This window comes from Neltuma alba, unplaced genomic scaffold (assembly GCF_004799145.2).
Source record: "Neltuma alba isolate B1F8T4 unplaced genomic scaffold, ASM479914v2 tig00012576_pilon, whole genome shotgun sequence".
NCBI classification, from domain to species: Eukaryota; Viridiplantae; Streptophyta; class Magnoliopsida; order Fabales; family Fabaceae; genus Neltuma; species Neltuma alba.
In genome coordinates, this window is record NW_021637028.1 from 100732 (window position 1) to 121249 (window position 20518).

The window sequence follows — 20518 nt, forward strand, 5'->3', positions numbered from 1 at the left end:
CTAGAGCTGAGCCGGTTTGATGAATTAAAGTTAAAGATGCATGGGAGCTTTCTCCCATGGGTTTTGACCCAAGTACCTTGAATATAAACTTGTCAATAATTTTGGACAAAATCGCCAACTGAAACAAACAGGGCGGAAAAGAAAGTGGACCAGATCACTTAACCAACTTGATTTTTAGAGCCCAAGCCCAATTTTAAAACAGTAACTTTATAATTAAGTTAAAATTAATTTACTAACGAAAATATGGGGAAATAATATGTAGACACAATTTAAATAAAAATTTTTAATTTATATTATTATTCACAAATAAACAGAAAAATAATTCCAGATACACAAACTATGGAAGATAGAAAACAAAAAATAAAGGGGAAAAAAAACAGCCTCGTCCTTCTTCAACAATACCATATGATCTGAAGGCGGGCTTATATATATAAAAACCAGGTGAAAAATTTAGGGGGGAAAAAACATTATATATACACAAAATTGGCACTCGTTCATATATTATTGCACGTTAAAACATAATTTAAAGTTGAAGATTATATTGAAAGTTGCGGCTTATATATATATATGAGACCCAATCCCACTGATCTGAACAGAGAACAATGGAGAAATCAGTGCCTCCCTGGCTCAACTCCAGCCGTCTTCAATGTCTCTGCAGTACGAGGACTACCAAAAAAAAAAAAAAATCTGTCAATCATAAATTACTAATGAGGTATTGTTCAGTAGAATTGATATGTAAAATTTAAATTGATTAATATAAATAATAAAATTACATATCAATATGTGACAATTTCAATATATTTATTCAATGAGCTTGTTTTTAATCATGTTTCATATTGAACTAATGTCGAACTAGCTCTTGATCGATCGATAGAGAGAATGGTAAACAACTTACTGAGTAAAAGGGTTGGGGTGGACAGGATCGGAGAGAGTGTTCTTATTATCTTGGATGTGGGCAACCTTCCGGAGCATGGAGCGGTTGATGAACTTGTCGGCGGAATCGACGGTTTCGTCGGGCTCGTCAACCTCCGGCATGGACTCTCTTTTCTTCTTGTTCACATGAACACTTGGAGACCTCACAAGTTGTTGAAACGCAGTGTGAGCTGCTAAAATCACTGCAACACTCACCATCCCAAACACTATTTGAACTGGCGCCCACTCCCCAGTCCTATACACACATATAAAGAAATGTGAATTCTTAATGATTTTTGCAATGTTTTGTATGTAGAAAAGTGATTTTTAAGGAGGAAAAAAATTACAAATGCACATATTTCATTTCATTTTTATATGCATTTTCATTCTAAATTAAATAGGATTTCCTATGAATTAGGATAAAGCCATCCTAATTAAAAAAGTACTCCCTTTGTCCCCTTTTTTGCGTAAACACTTGGTATTATGAGTCAGGCCATCTTTTAGGCACAACAACGGGTTTAGACTAATCCGGATCGAAGCATGATAGGAATCGTTAAGGTTGGCGCTCCTGACTTCGAAGATGTTGCATTCCCACGTTTTGAATTTAAGACCCGTGATTAAGCTAAAACAGTTTCAGCTAGTTGATCTAATCGTCAGGGTTTCCTCTGTTTTTTTTATAAGCAACAACTACCATTTTTCTTTTGTCCTTAGATATAAGTAATATTTGCAGGTTGTCTTAGATTTTTGTAACAAATTTTCTATTTTACACCATTGATTACTTATTTTAATACTCAATATATTTATTATCTAATTTTCTAAACTATTATATGTCTCCATCATATATTTTCTCTCTTTCATAATTCTCTTTATTATAATAATTTTCTTATTCTCTTTCTTATACTCCACCTCCTATAAATAAGAGTATTTTGGAGAAAGAATTTTCAATTTCTACCAATTTATTGTATTTAACTAATTTTTTGATCTATGTAATAAAATTCAAAGTTTTTTTTGTTGTTGTAAAAAGGGGCGGAGGGAGTAGAACATATTATATAGATAAATATAATATATGGGTCAGATAAGGTAATATGTTCCTTTTGTATAAAATAAAACCAGATATGGTAGGAAACATGACTTTTAGGCTAATTATACAAAATGCTCGGAACTTTTTGTCACATGCATAATAATCTTTGAAAATTTATAATAATTCGCCCTGAACTTTTACGTGTATGCACATAATCCCAAAATATTTTAGTTTCATTTGCATTTTCTCCTCAACCTCTGAATTATGTGCAGATAAGCCTATTATGTTTTAAATCACTTGCAAATGAATAATGAACAAGACTAATGACATGGGAATTATTTGCATACATGTAAAAGTTTCAAGAATTTTATTATAAATAAGTTTCAAATGTTAAGAAGATTATTTACATAAAACATAAAGTTCAGGATTAAGCATATATACAAAATCCAGATTGTTGTGACTCTTTTTCGCGCATGTATACGAAATTCAGACTGTGACTCTATTTCGCATGAGTTGATAAATACTACGTTCAATTCTAAATATAAGATATAATTTGTAGTATAATTTGCACTATATATTATGTTTTATATTTAGAATCAAAGGTAGTAAATTACTTCATCGGATTCAAAAATTATGTTATTTTTTCTTCAATTAATTTTGCATTAAAGATAAAACATAATAGAATTATTCATACTTTGAATGAGAAGAAAGGCCATGTGCATTGGCATGATGAGCATTTTCTGCATCAAGCGTGGCTGGTTTCATTTTTGGGGCAGTCGAAGCAGTAATGGATCGTCTTCCTCCTCTTAATTGTCCCACCATTGATCTCAAACTTCCCTGCATCCATTTTCACACCAAATAATATGATTAATTATAAGTTTTAATTAAAAGACCTTCATCCCTAAAATGGTGAATAGATAGCTTAAGAACCAAGATTAATCCACAGTTAATTAAGGTTATAGGATTCATTAATTTACCATTCTGAAAGCCATTTTTTGTGTGATCACGTACGTAACCAAATTATGCAGAGCAGATTATAGTCTTGGGTTTTGCAGGTTCTGATGTTTTTCAGAGAGGATCAATTTATATAGAGAAAGAAGATTAATTAATCTGATGGTGGCGTGGAAGTTTTGATGGTAAACATAGGAGTTTAATAAATTATTTTGCTAATTATGAAGGAGGCTGTGGATTAACCCAAAAAGATAGGGTAGCGCCATGATCAACCACCTGTCTAGCAAATCATTAAGTAATAATTAAGTAAATTAATTAAAGCCTTTCATCAATGTCCTTCTCTATCTATGGTGACTTTGAATCTTTCAGACGCAATGGAGAGCACATTGCCTCAAGTTTGGATTGCCTAGTAATGATTAATTTCCCTTCCAGGGTACTATTATTTCATGATTATGGAAAATTGAATTTAGTATATCGAGGAAGATATAAAGGCTATGCATGATGAAATGGACCTAAGAAGATTTATTCTTATTTGCACTCATCAATCCTTAAACTTGCGCAGTAATATCAAACATAATAAAAGTGTACATTTAATTCTTTAATTTCACACAATATCTTATTTTGATTCCTTAATTTTATAAAGTGTTTCCTTAGTCATTTAACCTTGATGCTGTTAAAGCAAATGCTGACAATGAAATTTTGAACATTGACAAATTATTTTACATGCTGTCATATTAAATTTAATTTTTAAAATAATAATTATTGTGACAAAAAAAATGTCATTTGAAATTGACTAGGTTAGGGTTTGAGTAGTGAAAGCATACTTTATAAAATGAGAAGGTTAAACTGAAATCTTGTATATAACTAAAAAGCTTGAGGAGATTTTTTTTTTTTAAGATAGGTACATGTATCTTTCTATTGGACGTAATTTTGTTCAAGGCATTATCAGGTACTAAATGTGATCATATTTTTCAACAGAAATTTGAACATTGGTTCATCACGTTGTAGGGATTAGTCCTTTTTACTAGATACAATTCCTATTGGTTTTTTAGGCACATATATCCTCCTATTAGAGGCAATTCTATTTAACGTATTGTTAAGCACTAAATGTGGACATCTCTCTCAATAGGAATTCGAACTTTGGTTCACTATGTTATGGAGGATTAACTTCTTTCGCTAGATCTAACTCTGTTGGTAAAGCCTAAAGAGATATTTTTGCCAATATTATATAATGTCTCCAAATCCTGTAATAATAAATATTTGATGCGCATGGGTCAAGTATACTGGGCGTTAGCTTGGCCCAGTTGTTATTGGGCTGTTTCAATTGGTTTTGAGCTTTTAGCGTACAATTTGATGGGCGATTTTTCAACAAGGGAGCTTGACTAATTCACCTGCCATGTTTACCCAAAAACAAAAAAAATCACCCTGCCATGAAAAATAAAACATTTATATAATCCATAACTACATACTCCTCCTATCCTTAATATAAGGCCTATTTAACTAATTTGATTATATTAAAAAAATTAGGTAAGTTAGTTAATTATAAGAAATATGACACATTTTTTCTAAAACACCATAATCATCTTTCTTAATACCCCATCTCCTTCTTCTACTTGATTATGGTTGAGGGAGTATCCATATAGGTAATTTAGAGAAAATTGATAAACATGAGAAATGAGTCTTATATTTAGGATCAAAACTAACTCAATAATTGGATTTTATGTTAAGGATCGGAGGAATATTAGATATGCTGAGGAATGAAGAAAAGGATCTAGTTTTATATCATCATATTTAATAATATATTCAAAACAATTAATTTGGTTTGACTTGAATTAGTTTGGATGCCAATAAAGTTTTCAGTCCAAGTGTGGCAGAAGCAGGATACCAAATGCACGCTGGGGGGAAAATTTGTGATATTGTAAATAAACTAAATTATACACATACAATTTGTATTGACAAATACTACATTAAGTTCTTGATATAAGACTCAAATGACTAATTTGAAGAGATTAAATTTAAATAAATTATTTAATTATAACATATATTATATGCTCTCTTTAAAATACTTATATGTTATTATATTATATATCAACTTATAAGTCAAATAAAATTAGTTTGAAAAAAAGATAAATATAAATATTTATTTATTGTATTCTTTCTAAGTTAGTTAACTAGCTTGAATTGCATATTTTAAAATTTACAATGTCATGATCATTTCACTGGAAAGAGGGAAGAAGGAAAGGCGCATCTTGATAGAGGAGAGAACAAGGAAGCGAATAAGGATAATTCAATAAAATTTCTTCTCTCTTTTTCTGTATTTTGTTTTAACCAAGTGAGAGGAAGGAGCATATTCCTTTTTCCCCCTTTCGTTTCAACCAAACTGACCTATGATATAAATTTACAAGAGACAAAATATAAATTGATTTGATGTAACTAGTTTATATATGATACTCCTATGATGTTCTTTTTTTCAACATTATCTATGGATCTTGCCAAATACATGTCAACATAACCTTTAACCAATATTATAAATATTACGCACGAACTAATTTACTTGAACCACATTTTTTTTTATTTACCTTTTGTTTTGGTTGGAAAAGAAGTATAAGTTGGAATTAATGAAATACTACCTCCAGTCCTAAATATAAGAGCTAATTTATAGTGTAATTATAAGGTTTGTTGGGAATTACATTACAAACTAATTTTTATGTTTACGTAGTATTATTATGTGGAATTTGCTTGGGTGTTGACTCTTCTTATCACCTCAACTTTTCCCTAATTTAGTCATAGTATTAAATAAATCAGAAAATTCTAATAATACATAACAATACTTTTTATTAAAAAAAAACATGACAGTGCATAAAATTTAAATTTAACTACATGATAGTATAGAATTTATTTTAATGTTGATATTAACTATTTTTATATTTATTTATTTACAAATCAGAGTTACCGGTTCGAGTTGGTGGTGCGTAGTGGTGTCATCTCTTGTTTCTTGTTTTATCAAAGTTGTTGAGTACTATTAGTCCTGCTCTTTGGGACTCAAGTAGCGTCTAGTTTGGTGGTGTTGCAACTGGTTTGAGATGTGGCACTCAAGTTTTGGTAGGTTTTTGAAGTGTTGGGGGGAGCAACTAACGGTGTTTTGAGAATTTATTAATGAAAGGACTTATGGCTCTATCGGAACAAAGTATAAAGATTCAATAAAAGGAAATAAAATTAGAGGGGCCTAATTCAAAATCCAATAAAATTATAAGGATTGACAAATCTATTTTCCCTATTTACTATTGTATTATTTTTCTCAATTTCTTTATGAAATGCAATTAATATAAACATATCCTGCTATTTAAAAGATTTTATTATCAAGTTTTAAAGGTTACAATATGTGCTCAACAAAAATTTACAAGTGTCTGTTCTTTCTTTTTTTTAATTATTCACATTTTTATTTTTTCTCAAAATTTAATCTAAAGTATAAAACAAAAGCCACAACAAATGACATTATTTATAAATTATAGGTGATGCAATTTATTTTTCAGACTTTATTCAGTATATGACGACACTTTTCTCTTTTAAGTTCTATATTTCAGTAATTGGCAAAATAGTACTATAAAACAAAATTAGTTGGCAAAATAGGCTTAAGAGGATATTTGGGTAAGATCAAATTATAGTTTCAAAAGTACTTTTACGTTATACGAAATAAATATGTGGAGGAGTGACACCACTGTCGAATAGCATCAAAATAATATAAAACTAGGTTTTGCAGTAAAGCGTAACCTAGGTCGTCTCCTGATGAGCCAATGAGTTAATCACTTAAATTAAGAATTTCAATAAGAAAAAGATCACCCGAAAATACTTTAAAAAAAAGGGGGGTTTGTAAACTGAAGATTAAAAGTCTAATTAACTAGGAAAAAAATGACAACAGAGCAAATTGACAACTAACAAGAATTTATAATGGCGATGCAATTAGCTACAAGTTCTTCCCTTAGGATGTAATGGTCCTTGTCCAGATAAAAGATTCAATTCCTTTGATTGAGATTCCTGAAGAAAATTTCCCAACTAAAATCCTTGAATTATCATTCAAGTTTTATGCTCTTGTTTAAATCAAAGTTCAATGACATCTCACTTAAACTCCAAATTAAACTTAAGCAACAATTAATCCTGAAATTTTAACAAACAGAGAAAATCAATCAATTTCCTCCTTTAATTTCCCTCTCAAACTTCCAATCAATCGATTAAGGGCTTATGACCTCTCAATAATTCAAGAAAAATAGCAAAGTAAACATATTCCAAATCTGGAAAATACAAACTTGCACAAATTAAATCCTAACAGAGAGGAATTGTAGAAACTATCAAATCTGAAATTTCAAAAGCCTACTAGTTCAAGTTATAAATCTATAATCAGGAATTTTCAGCACAAATCCTCACCGGATACACCACAGATTATATTCAAATCTGAACACACATTGAGCACAGAAAAATTACGTATAAAAGAGAGTCAAAAGAAAGAAAAATTAAATAAGAATCTCAACCAAAAGAGTTCCCATTACAAGTCTTGGACTCTCATTACAAACCCAAGGTTCAAACTTATAGTTAATTACAGATGAAATTAGAAGTTGATGGCAGAAAATAAGAGCACAACATTACTGATCATGGAGAAAAGAAGGCGTCATAGAAGTTTGGAGAAGAATAAAAGTGAAGATCGCTACTCTGGTCCTTTTCTCTGTCTGCGTATATCTTGATCTCCTCCCCTCTTTTCTCCTTTAATTCTAACCGCCTCCTCCACTCTTTAATCCTTTTTTTTTTCTTTTTAAAACTTCCGCCACTCCTCCTCCTTCAAACTAAAGTAATATAAAATAAAATAAAATAATCAAACTACCCTAAAACTATTTACACAATTTCACCCAAGAGAAAAATTAAAATTAAGATAGTAATTTTAATCAACTTCAGCCCAAATAATCTCCATCATCAATCTTCAATTTATCTCCCAAAATCTGCACAAGATAAGATAATAATCAATAGCCACATATGCAAAAATATTAAATGAAGATTTAACCATAAATTTCTAAGATTTAATCAATTAATTTCCATTAAGTGTAAAATGTCTATAAAATAAAATATGATCTAATTAAACTCAATTAGGCACAATTTCTCACTAAAAAGACCAAATGGAGAGGATAAAAAGTATGTAAAAATGTGATTTATCAAGGAGTTTGCCTCGATTTATGGAAAAATACTTCTAAAAAGTAGTTATTGGGCTTTCCAAACACCTCCTAAGTAGAATAAAGTACTCTTCTGATTTTAAATATAAGAATTATTTATAATATAATTTATACGATAAAATAGGTTTTACATTCAGAACCGAAAAAGTAGCATATATTCTTTTGGATTAAAATAAGATTAAAAATTTTAACTTCAACAAAATCATTTAGATCATACATTTGTATACATTTATTTTTGGGAAAATCACAACCTTTAAAATTGAAAAATTGCATACAAAGACCCATTCATAAAAATTATTATCATTTACTTATTAATTGTTGTCAAAACCCATACTAATATTATAATAGGTCTCTATTTGTAATTTTTTTAATTTTTAAGTTCTTTTTTTTTACAATTTTTTCTTTATTTTTTCATTTAATTAATTATAAAACTATATAAACTATAAGTAGGGCTGGTGCACATGCTATGCATAGTAAATTCCGTATTTATTTAATTTTTTGTATTTATAATTTATTTTTGACAGCCAATCCTTTTATAAATGGAAAATTTGTAATGTTGGCTTTTCTTTTTTCTAAAAAGAAGTATCAATAAAATTGGGAAGTGTTTGGGAATTTGAAGAGGAGAAAAAACAGAATCTTGACTTCGCTAGAGGGGATGCAAAGAAAGATGGGAAATAGTAGAAACCCGTTCCTTGATGATTTGAGTCAAGATTTGCAATGAGAGTTATTAGAGCTACTGGTTCAGGAGCAAGTTCATTGGTTTCAAAAATCAAGGGGAGCTTGGCTGGCAAATGGGGACAGAAATGCTAAGTATTATCATTTGAAGACGATGAGTAGGAGGAGAAGGAACATGATTGTGACACTTAAGGATAAGGAGGGGCAGTGGGTGGATGAGGAGAATGGTTTGATGGAGATGGTGTAGAAACATTTTATGGAGCTCTTCTCTAAGGAAATAATAGAGAGGGAGTGGCATGTTACTAGACAGCAATGGGGGAGTGTGGGCAGAAATGTTCTTTTGGGACTGAATAGAGTGATTGATGGAGAAGAGATAAGGAGGGCAGTGTTTAACATAGGAGCCTTCAAAGCACCTGAGGAGGATGGGTTTCCGGCAGTCTTCTACCACAATAATTGGGATTTAATTGGGGACAGTGTAATGAAGTTCATTTGGAGCATTTGGGAGGAGCCGAGGAAGCTGGCAGAAATCAATAGCACCTTAATTGTGCTGATTCTAAAAGTGGAAAGACCAGAACTGGTGTCGCATCTAAGACTAATATCCTTATGCAATGTGGTTTACAAGATTATATCTAAAATTGTTGTAAGTCGACTCAAACCCCTAATGAGTAGGGTTGTTTCCCCTTTTCAAACTAGCTTTGTGCCTGGAAGGTGTATACAGGAAAATATAATCATAGCCAAAGAGATATCTCACACGATGAGCAGGATCAGTGGCAGTGGCAATCGAGGGTTTATGGCAATCAAGATTAATTTGGAGAAAGCATATGATAGAATGAGTTGGAAGTTTCTGATGAGAGTCTTGGAGGAAGTGGGAATCACGGGGAAAATAAGGGAAGTTATAGAAGCTTGTATTAACTCGGCTACCTTTCAAGTTTTGTGGAATGGAATGAAATCATATTAGTTTACTCCTGCAAGAGGGGTGCGTCAAGGTGATCCTCTGTCCCCTTACCTCCTTGTACTTGGGATGGAAAAACTATCTCATATAATAGCAGATGCGGTAAAAGAAAAGAAGTGGAAGCATTTAAAGATGGGAAGAAGGAGAGTGCCAATCTCTCATCTCATGTTTGTAGATGACTTGTTACTCTACTGTGAGGTGGACAAAGAGCATATTGGTGTGGTGTTAGACTGTCTTAAGGTGTTTTCGGAGATCTTTGGGCTAAAAGTGAATCCACAGAAAATAATGATTTGTTTCTCAAAAAATGTCACTCCTGCTAAGCAGAAAGAAGTAATAGATATTTGTGGCTTTAGTAAGAAGGAAGATATTGGAAGGTATTTGGGGGCGTATGTGAAGGAGGGGAAAAATCTGAAACATAATTTTAGCTTCTTCATTGATAAGGTGCAGAAAAAGCTTAGTGGATGGAAGAGGAATTGCCTGTCTTTAGCAAGCAGATTAACTTTAGTACAATCGGTAACACAACAAATGCTAGTGTTCCATATGTTGCATGAAAATATACCCAAAGGTGTCTGTTAGCAGATTGAAAAATTGTAGAGGGAGTTTATCTGGGGAGAGGAGGATGGAAGAAGAAAAGTGCATCCAATAGGTTGGAAAAAAATTGTTTACCGAAGGAAGTAGGAGGTTTTGGTTTGAAGGATCTTAAAATGATGAATGATGCCTTATTATGTAAAGTAGGGTGGGAGATGATTGCTAAACTAGATTAGTGTCAAAAGTCCTTGATACTAAGTATGGAAGAAAGGCGAATTTAACAAAAGAATGTATAGTAAAGAACGGTGATTCGAATGTGTGGAAAAAATTAGGAGAGCTATGGGGAAGGCTGGTTGAAAATGTGGGATGGGAGGTAGGAAATGGGAAGAGTATCAATTTTTGGGAAGAAAAGTGGGTGTCAAGAGACGTCATACTAGGAGAAAAATGCAGAGAGGTGTTATGTGATGAGATGAAGAAGTTGCATGTGTGTGATTATGCAAATGATAATGGTACCTGGAAGTTGGAGGAGCTGTGCAAGGTGCTATCTGATGAATTAGTAGAATGGGTTCAAGCAATTCCTCCTCCTAGTCCTCAAGACTCAACAGATGAGATTAGATGGTTGCGAAGATCTAATGGTAAGTATCGGGTCTCAGATATGTGTAATTTTCTGAAAGGTTTTGATGGTTTAAATGGAAATAAACTATGGGATTTGATATGGGACTGGAAAGGCCCTAGACGTGTACAAATCTTTCTGTGGATAGTGGCTAATAGTGGGTTGTTTACTTCTGTAAGGAGATGCAAAATTTTGAAAACTTCTCCTATTTGTCTGATATGTAAAGAGAAGGAGGAAGACACATTACATGTGTTGCGTGACTGTTCTGTTGCTAGGCAATTTTGGGAGGAATGTTGAGAGGGAGAGGATGGAATGGTTTCTTTAGCATGGCCCTTGATGTATGGCTATATGAGAATTTACGTAGAAAAAAGGGGAGCTGGCATGAGTGGGATCTTATGTTTGCTATCAGTATTTGGATGTTGTGGAGATGGAGAAACTCTTGTCTGTTTGAACAGGATTTTTGCAGGCCAAGCAGACCAGTAGAAGTGATTTCACACTCTGTTAGAGAAATTAGGGAAGCAAGGGAGATCAAGAAAGAGATAAGAAGTAGCAGGTGTGTTGGTGCAGTGGGAAAAACCTGAAGAGGGGTGGATTAAACTCAATTTTGATGGGGCAATCGTGGGAGGAAATAAGGTGGCAGGTTGTGGGGGGCGTATAGGAATCATGAGGGAAAATGGTTAGGGGGCTTCCAAAGGAGAGTAGGCAGATGTAATGAAGTAGATGCTGAATTATGGGGCCTTTTAACTGGACTGGAATATCTTCAGAAGTTCAAGAGAGGGAAGGTTGTAATTGAATCTGATTCTTTGGTAGTCACGGGAAAGCTGGAGGACATGGTATATAATGGGGAGGGTAGCTCCAAACATGTAGGGATGGTGAATAAGATACTTAATGATGAGTGGGAGGTGAAAGTTAGACACGTGCTCAGAGAAGGGAACTTCGTGGAAGATCAGCTAGCTAAAATGAGCCTAAGTTACAACCTTGGTTCATACTGGCTGGAAAGCGCTCCTACTGATATTGTTTTTTGGCTTGACAGGGATAGATTGGGCAGATCTTGCCCTCGCCATATTCAATTTTAATTAGTTTGGGCTCTGGCCCCCTTTTTGTATAAAAAAAAAAAGGCACATTAAATTTCCCTGCTTCTCTTATAATTTTTTTTACAAGCCATTTAATGACTTGTAATACTATCTAATTCTAAGCAAGGAAATCTTCTCCCAGTATGACTTTTCTTCTTCTCTTCTTCTCTTTTTTTTTTTTTTAAAGTTCTTGAAAGTAATGGAAAAATAAAGTATGTGCCAAAATTTGAGTTTATTTTGAGGGTGTCCATAATTATTTTTGTGAAGACCTCAAGGGTGATGTGCTATTTACTTATTTATTTATTCTCAAAAGTTGGCTTGAGTGGGCTTAAACATACTTTTTATACGACAAACCATACACATGGGGATAAATTAATAATATAGCTGCTTATTCATATATAAACATTCTCAAAATAGCATTTAGTTTGATTATGACAGCGCAAAATAAATTCATTTATAACTTTATTTTAAAAGGCCCTCATATAACTAAAAATGATTAAAAAGATGATAAACTATTTTTTTTTTTGCCAACGATAAACTGTTATTTAAAGCAATTCAAATAATAAGAACGAGATAAGAAGTGGAATGTGGACATAGTATAATTTTTTTTAATAATAAGATAAAAGAGCAATAAATTTGCTTTAATGTTAAAAATTTCCATTGATATTACCATTATATTGTGAATATCCTCTTACAACCGTCATTATGTTTATATAAAAGTGAGTTAAAGTTGATGATCAATTCCAATATCAATGATATTATCTATCATTAATATCAATATTTTAAAATATCATAATTCTTCATCTTTTTTTTGTGGATAAACCAATAATTCTTTATCTTAACAGATGCATACTTTAAAATAAAGATAGTCTTTTTTTCAAAAAAAAGAATAGATAAAGACACCTTTTTGTGTCATTCTGAAATAAATAAATTTATTGCCTTCGTGAGGGCATTGAATTAATGTGTTAGCACGCTAATGTGTTGCTTCAACATCAATTTTAAAATAAAAAAATTTATCATTTGATAGTTGTTAATTAAAAATTTAAACATAAAATGAATGGTCTTGATTATCTTATTTTCCTCTATCTCTTTTTTTTTCCTCCTCAAAATCTCATATCCGACCTTGTATATATATAAAAAAAATTGACAGTTTGGATTTAATAAAAAATTATTATTATAACCATAAACACATAAAACTAAACCGTCAAAATTTGACATGCATAATTCATTAATCATGATTGTAGTATATAACAAATAGATTATAATAATAGTTTTTATAAAATATTAAATCTGTATATAGAGATAAGATTCTATCAAAAAAGAGAAGAAAAGAAAAGTAGATGACATGCTTTCAACATGGATCCTTTATAAGAGCATGGAAACCGACTCGAAATTCACCCAGTTTAATTTTTTGACCAAACATCCAGGACAGGACACCATTGAAAGCTCCAAAGGTGTTCTTAGTGAATCACTTTACAGATTATTCCTTTAATTTCAACGACTCTTGCTTTTCTTTCTTTCCTATTTATGAATGTGTAGATTCTTCTGGTTGGTCTGTCTTCAACATTATTGCCAAATTTAACATTGGACAACACTGTCACCCACAATTAGTCATTGTAAACATAACAATGCTTTGCATATCTGTCACTATTGTTTTTGAGACCACTTTGTCACACAAACTATAAAATGCTCAATCACGCATTCTCATTGGTGGGGCAGGGAACATAAGGAGGAAGAAGGAGGCAGATGAAACCTTTTTCTTCAGTACAAATACAGGAGGGTTGAAAAATAAAGCTTGGTAATTTTTGCTTATTGCTTGATGAGCTAATAACCCCTGCTTAAATTCCTTTCCTTTTTGATATTTTTGAAAGATTCCCTCCCTCTCCTTTTTAAATTTCTGTGGATTTTTTTGAAAGATTCTCTCTCCTCCAGCTAACTTTAGGAATCACCCGCGCTCTCTCCTTTTCCTTTAACCTGAGGCTCGTTCGTCGGGATTTTTTTTCTGGGTTTGGTTAATGATTTCCTGTTTCGTTGGTGCGTTCTCCTTTCGCTCTTTCAAATGGCTTCAGCCAAATCCAGAAAAACTCCAACTGAATATCTACTTTTCTAAACGGAAAATACTCAATTTGATTTGAACAATGCCTTCTTTGGACTCGGTTTCTTCATGCGTCTTAAAGCGGGGGATTTTTGAGCTGTTAACCTCCCTCCGAAATTCTCACGTCGTCTCTGATTCTTATAAAATTCAACTTCAAAGGTATCCCATTCACGACCGCTCTTTGCCGTTATTTATTTCGCGTTCAAAGTCAAATTTTCCGTCTGTAGTTATCGCTCTTTCCCTATTTATTGACGATTTATCTCTTTTGGTTTCTGTGCATTTGTGGGTTTTCCCGCGTACTGCTTCTGGTTGGGTCGTTCTCTTTCTTGATTCTGATTGTGCTCTCAAGGTTTGTGCTCCGTTAATGACTATGTTTTTCTTCTGAAAGATTTGAAATTTGGATTTTTTGTGTGTCAGTGGTCTTACTCATCCTATTGTGGGAAATGGGTCGGTTTCTAATAGTTTTACTTTTCAACGTCCAACTATTTTGTTCTCTCATGACTCTCGTTTAGTCAATAAAGAGATGGTTGGCGAAGAATAATACTATTTTTGAAGCATACGCAGTCGATTTTTTTTGACATAATAAATAGAAGAAGGCTCTGGTTAGGGAGCCTTCATCTGTTTCAGGATAATATATATACGCATCCGACTTGTTTTTACCTGCTAAAAGTTGGATTCTTCTTCTCCTTCTTGTATCATCCGTTGCTTTCCATTTCTTTTGCAGCTTGGAATTTGAGTTTGTTGAAATTGGGTGTTCTTGAAGGATTCGGTAGTCGGAGAAAGAGGTGTTGTAACACCGAAGATGGATTTGGAAGCAGGAGCTGTGGATTCCAAGATGAAGGGTGTTGGAAAAGTTAGCAGTAATGATAAGATGTTCAGAGCTGATAAAATTGATCTCAAAAGCTTGGATGCACAGCTTGACAAGCACTTAAGCAGGGTTTGGTCCAGGGACATTGAGTCCAAAAGGCCTAAAGAAGAGTGGGAGATTTATTTGGCCAAACTGAATCTGCGATATGTTGTAGCTCATGGAGCCTATGGTACTGTTTACAGAGGCACCTATGATAACCAAGATGTTGCAGGTAATTGTGCTATATGCCCTTTTATGCGCTATAAACTGTCCATTCTTCTTCTTGATTTTGTTTTCTCTGGTTCGTTATATTGTTTGCTGAAAGAATGAACGGAGAGAAATCAGAATGTGTTCTTTTCTTCTTTCCTTGTCATCTGTGGCCTGAAATTGGACGGTCCATATAAGTGCAGCGTATGTTTTCATGTCATCTTTACTTTTTTGACTTTTGTGCAATGTTCAATCAAAAATTACGGGCAGTACAGGGTGCTTGAGATGCTAAAGTATATTTATTTTAGGCCTTAAGCACATGGCAGCCCTAGGAATGATTGCCTTATGCCACCCTACTTAGAAAAATAAATTGGGTCTAACTAATGCCATTCATAATGTTGCTGTTGACTCTAAGACATATCTAATATCTGATACCTCCATATAAAACAAGGAAGTTAGGCAACTCTGAGAATCACCATTAGTCCAGATTTCGGAACAAACCTTTTTCTTTGTTTTTTGTTTTTTTTTTTTGTTGAAAAAAGAGCAAGCTTTTTTCTTTCTGCCTATGATAGGTACAGTTGCTTGCGTAATTAAGTCGTTGTGTACATTTTCTTTTCCTTAGTTGCCTAATTGCTAGCGGGGAACCCTTGATTGTGATACGTAAAGGTAAACGGAAAAGAGAGAAGATAGAGAGCGGAAGAGGGGGTGGGGGGGACTGGGAATTCACTTTCATCAACTGTTAACAACAATAACTGAATTACCAATGTTTTAGGTTCATATGTATAGCCTAATGCTCTAACGGTCATTAATTACCTGTTAGTTACTTTGCTTATATTTATATTTAGTTATTTTGCTCATAAGTAAATCTGACTGCTCAATTTTTTAATCTTCGGCCAAAAATATTTAGTTTCGGAAAGGTGGTGGATGATTGCTTGTTTGAGGATAGTTACTTTGTTATTACTATTTATGAGTAAAAATTAGGGTTAAGGTGCGCCCAGCACCCCGGACTATTTACCCAAATGCGTCCAGTGGCCTAAAGTAATTTTGGGTGCATCCAGTGTCCTAAACTAATTAAAATGGTGCGTCCATATCCTAGGTTAACAGAAATGTTATGTTTAACTGTTACTTTCCTGACTCAGCTTAAAGTTGACCCCAGATATTCTACATGGTAGACACATGGGCACCCGATGTGTATTATTCTTACTCAAAAGTTAATTTATTTAGAAGAAGAGGAAGGAAATAAATTCAATTTTGAGTAAGAATAATACTTATCAAATGTTCATATGTCTACCATTTAGAATATCTGGGGTCAACTTTAAGCTGAGTCAGGAAAGTAACAGTTAAACATAACATTTCTGTTAGCTTGGGATGTGGACGCACTATTTTAATTAGTTTAGGACACTGGATGCATCCAAAATTATTTTAGGCTACTGGACGCACCTGGATAAATAGTTCAGAGTGCTGGGCGCATCTTAGCCCTAAAAATTATTATTACAACTTATTTTTTGGAATGGTCTTCTGTCATTGGTTTTGTTGAGTCCTTTTATGATTTGAATGAACTGCGGTTATTTGACGCGTTCTCTTTTCTGCTATTTCTTGGAGCTTTCCATTCTTTATTTTCCAAGTGAAGTAACGCAGTTGTTGGAATTTGAGTTTGATGGTTTCTTAAGTTGACTCTGTTTCCTATTCCTCACTTCGAGGAAACCAGACTTAGTTATAAAGTCGAATATTCTCGTCTCAGAAAATTCTCACTGTTCTCTTATGTTGAATTTCGTAGTGAAAGTTTTGGACTGGGGTGAGGATGGTGTGGCCACAGCTGCTGAAACTGCTGCTTTACGTGCATCATTTCGGCAGGAGGTTGCTGTTTGGCACAAACTTGACCATCCAAACGTTACAAAAGTACAGACTTGTAGTCTTCTTCCGAATATCTTTAAAATTATGAACTAGGTCTTGTTACTGAACAAAGTTGGTGCTTGAAGTGGCAACTTTGAGCAGCAATGAATACTTAGTTATGCTGTAGAAGTAATGAAACTTTGGATGCTTGCATTTTCATGGCTTAATTTCCTGTAATTTGTAAGAGAGGGGCTAAGAATCAAGTGTTGGGCTCTAAACAGCATATATTGCTCAACGCATGCCTTCAGTTTTTTTAAAAATTGTTTCTTACTCTTGCTGCAGTTTGTTGGAGCTTCAATGGGAACCTTAAATCTTAAGATTCCCACAAAGAACTCTTCAACTGATGGTCAAGATTCCCTTCCTTCTAGGGCATGTTGTGTTGTTGTTGAGTATATCCCTTGTGGGACACTAAAGCAACTATTGTTCAAACAGAGGCACAAGAAACTTGCTTTCAAGGTTGTGATTAAGCTGGCTTTAGATCTCGCTAAGGGGTAAGTTCTGCTTCTTTCATCTTTACAAAAACTGCAAATTGATTTCCTACTGAACTAAAATGTTTGCTTCCTTTCATTTACAGCCTTAGCTACCTACATTCAAAGAAGATTGTACATCGAGATGTCAAAGCAGAGAATATGTTGTTAGATCGCCAAGGAAACTTGAAAATAGCTGATTTTGGAGTCGCACGAATTGAAGCACAAAATCCAAGTGACATGACTGGTGAAACTGGAACCCTTGGATATATGGCACCCGAGGTATTGATCTTGGTTTACGAAAAAGGAAATTGCTTGTTTAGCTTTATTGAAGGCAGGCAACTTCTTCTGTTATCTTTAATATCAACCATGATGCTGTGTGTAGGTTCTGGATGGTAAGCCTTACAACAGAAGATGTGATGTGTACAGCTTTGGCATTTGCTTGTGGGAAATATATTGCTGTGATATTCCTTATCCAGATCTTAGCTTTGCTGATGTGTCATTGGCAGTTGTCCGTCAGGTAAGTCCACGTGATGAATTATTTATGTATGCATACTCATCATTCTTCCATGAGTATTATGATCATGTTACTGATATAATTGTCCCACTCGTGAGAACTCATTTGGGTGGCTTTCATCATTACTCTGAACAAAGTTTGTTTGGCTTGAAACAATTCTACTGAAGAGCATGATAACAAAAACCTTTTGCTGAAAATCTTACATTTCTTGGTGTTCTTGCGCAGAATTTGCGACCGGAAATCCCACGATGTTGTCCCACATCTTTGGCTAACATCATGAGGAAGTGTTGGGATGGGAACCCAGACAAGCGTCCAGAAATGGGCGAGGTGGTTAGTTTGTTGGAAGCCATAGATACAAGCAGAGGGGGAGGAATGATACCAGAAGATGCCACACCCACCTGCTTCTGTTTTGCTCCATCTCGTGGTCCCTAACTCTTCAAGTCCTTGTGGAAGGTAAACTATATATATATGTGTGTGTATATATATATATATATATATATATAAATATTGATATTGGTCAGGGGAAGATAAAGAGAGTTGCAGATGGTAAATCTTGTTTTATGGTTTGCCAGGGCATACCCCAACTGGATTTCCTGGTTGGTGGTAGAAGAGTTGAAAGATCATGAAGAAAGAAAAAGGGAAATAATGTTTGAAACATTTGTGTTTTGGTTAAATGAGAAGCAGAGATTGGTGCTGTAACCATTTTTTGTTGGTGCACTTAATAAAATTTTCAAATATGAAATTATTTTGATTCAGTTATGCATGGCTTTGTTAAGTCAAATTTTCTAATGAGATTTGACTTTGGCTACCGACAATAGATAATGAATAGATAATTACTCTTCATGTCTTTAATATAAGACTTATTTAACTAATTTGATTAGATTAAAGAAGTTATCTAAGTTAGTTAATTATAAAAAATATGACTTTTTTTTTTTGAAATACCATAATCATTTTTTTAATATCCTCTTTTCATGTCCTATTTGATTATGGTTGAGGAAGTATCAATAAGGTAATTTAGAAAAAATTGATAAATATGATAAATAGATCTTATATTTAGAATCAAAATTAACTCAATAATTAAGTTTTATATTAAAGATAAGAGGAATAGTAAAAATATATCCTTAGATAAACCTCAAACTACATATTTAGGCAAAAAAATTTTACAAGTCTTTATATAAAATTTATGAGTCAAAACAAGAAACTTAGGGTGTGTTTGGATGAAACCAAACCGTGGTTTGGAAAAGTGATTTTGGAAAAAATAGATTCTGTGAAGAATAGATTTTGTAAAAAAGTGATTCTGAGAAGTGAGAGTGTTTGGATAGTTGTTATTAAAAGCACTTTTTATATATACAAATTACTAAAAAAAAGACATAAGTTAATATGATAATTACAGAAAAAATAGATTTTATGATATATTTTAATTTGAAGAAATAAAATTATTAATAATATGTTTTTTACCAACATAATTAATAATACATAAGATAATATAATTAATAAATAATTAATGTCTATATATATTTATAAAATATAAGATTAAATATATTTATAAAAAAATATGTTTATAAAAAAAATAACAAAATACATATCATATAGGTCCTCACACTCTTCCTTTTTTCTCCAAAAGCAAAAAAATTTTGTTTTTTCCAAAACCATGGTTTTGGAGTCAAAACCATGGTTTTGACCCAAAACCATGGTTTTGGTTTTTGGAGAGGCTGTTTGGGTAGCATTTTCCCCAAACCATGGTTTGGGGTGCTATCCAAACAGAGCCTAACTTGTGTGTTTTCGTACAAAGTTTCTAGTAGATTTATTTAATGATAAGTCAAATTCAGGAAATGCATTACCACTTCCAGTCCTAATTATAAGATTTAGTTGACTAATTTGAGAAAATTAAAAAAGTAAATTAAGTTAGTTATTTGTCATAAATAAGTGTTGTCTTTCTTAAAATATCCTTACTAATCAAGTATATTGGTTAGAATTACCATTATTAGAAGGATTGTCTTGGAAAAAAATATATAACTATGAGACATAAAGTGGATTGGGATTTTATATTTAGGACCAAAATAAAAATCAAAGAAAATTTTATTTAAAGTCCGGAGGTAGTAGTAATTAATTTTTTAGGGCTTTTTGTAATTATTCAAAATAATGGAAAGAACAAAATGAATAAGACCAAATTTCTCTTATTTTGGGTCAATAGTAACCCAAAGGTTTTTGGACATTACTTAAACAAGAAAAAAACGAAGCCCAAAATTTTTGTGGGTCAACGCGAGCCCAAATTTGAATCATTGTCCCTCCAACCTCCACCCTTAGCCATACATTATTTGATTTTAATCAGTTTGATAGAGCTGTTGAATTCTATCTTCGGTTTGCATAAAACTTATCTGATTTTTTTTTCCAAATTGAACAAAGGTGTCCTCCTACTAGAGTCACATTCTTTTAGCAAATAATATAATAATAATAATAATAATAATAATAATAATAAAGAGAGGATATTTCAAATACTGTCGAATGGTAAATATGCAGTTAAACACCTCTTCCAATAAAAATTTAAATA

The 20518-nt window shown here is 32.9% G+C and overlaps 2 protein-coding genes across 6 annotated transcripts; one reads left to right on the forward strand and one right to left on the reverse strand.

Moving 5' to 3' along the window:
- Positions 1–611: 611 nt before the first annotated feature.
- On the reverse strand, positions 612–2925 carry LOC114728837 (uncharacterized). Its single transcript, XM_028915794.1, has 4 exons — positions 2911–2925; positions 2628–2770; positions 896–1168; positions 612–666 (listed from the first exon to the last, which is right to left on the reverse strand). The coding sequence occupies exons 1-4, from the start codon at positions 2923–2925 to the stop codon at positions 612–614; spliced, it is 486 nt and encodes a 161-aa protein (XP_028771627.1).
- Positions 2926–3165: 240 nt separating this feature from the next.
- Positions 3166–18722, forward strand: LOC114728816 (serine/threonine-protein kinase STY13). Of its 5 annotated transcripts, XM_028915769.1 has the most exons (9): positions 3166–3179; positions 14011–14195; positions 14761–15115; positions 16868–16989; positions 17266–17474; positions 17558–17732; positions 17836–17970; positions 18193–18437; positions 18478–18722. In XM_028915769.1, exons 3-8 carry the CDS (start codon positions 14839–14841, stop codon positions 18397–18399), a joined length of 1125 nt encoding a protein of 374 aa, XP_028771602.1. In that variant the 5' UTR covers positions 3166–3179; positions 14011–14195; positions 14761–14838; the 3' UTR covers positions 18400–18437; positions 18478–18722. The 5 variants fall into 5 exon arrangements, with proteins under 5 accessions (XP_028771602.1, XP_028771604.1, XP_028771601.1 ...); XM_028915771.1 differs by lacking the exons at positions 3166–3179; positions 14011–14195 and adding an exon at positions 13679–13739; XM_028915768.1 differs by lacking the exon at positions 3166–3179 and having other exon boundaries at positions 13881–14195; positions 18193–18431; positions 18480–18722.
- The last annotated feature ends 1796 nt before the right edge of the window (positions 18723–20518 follow it).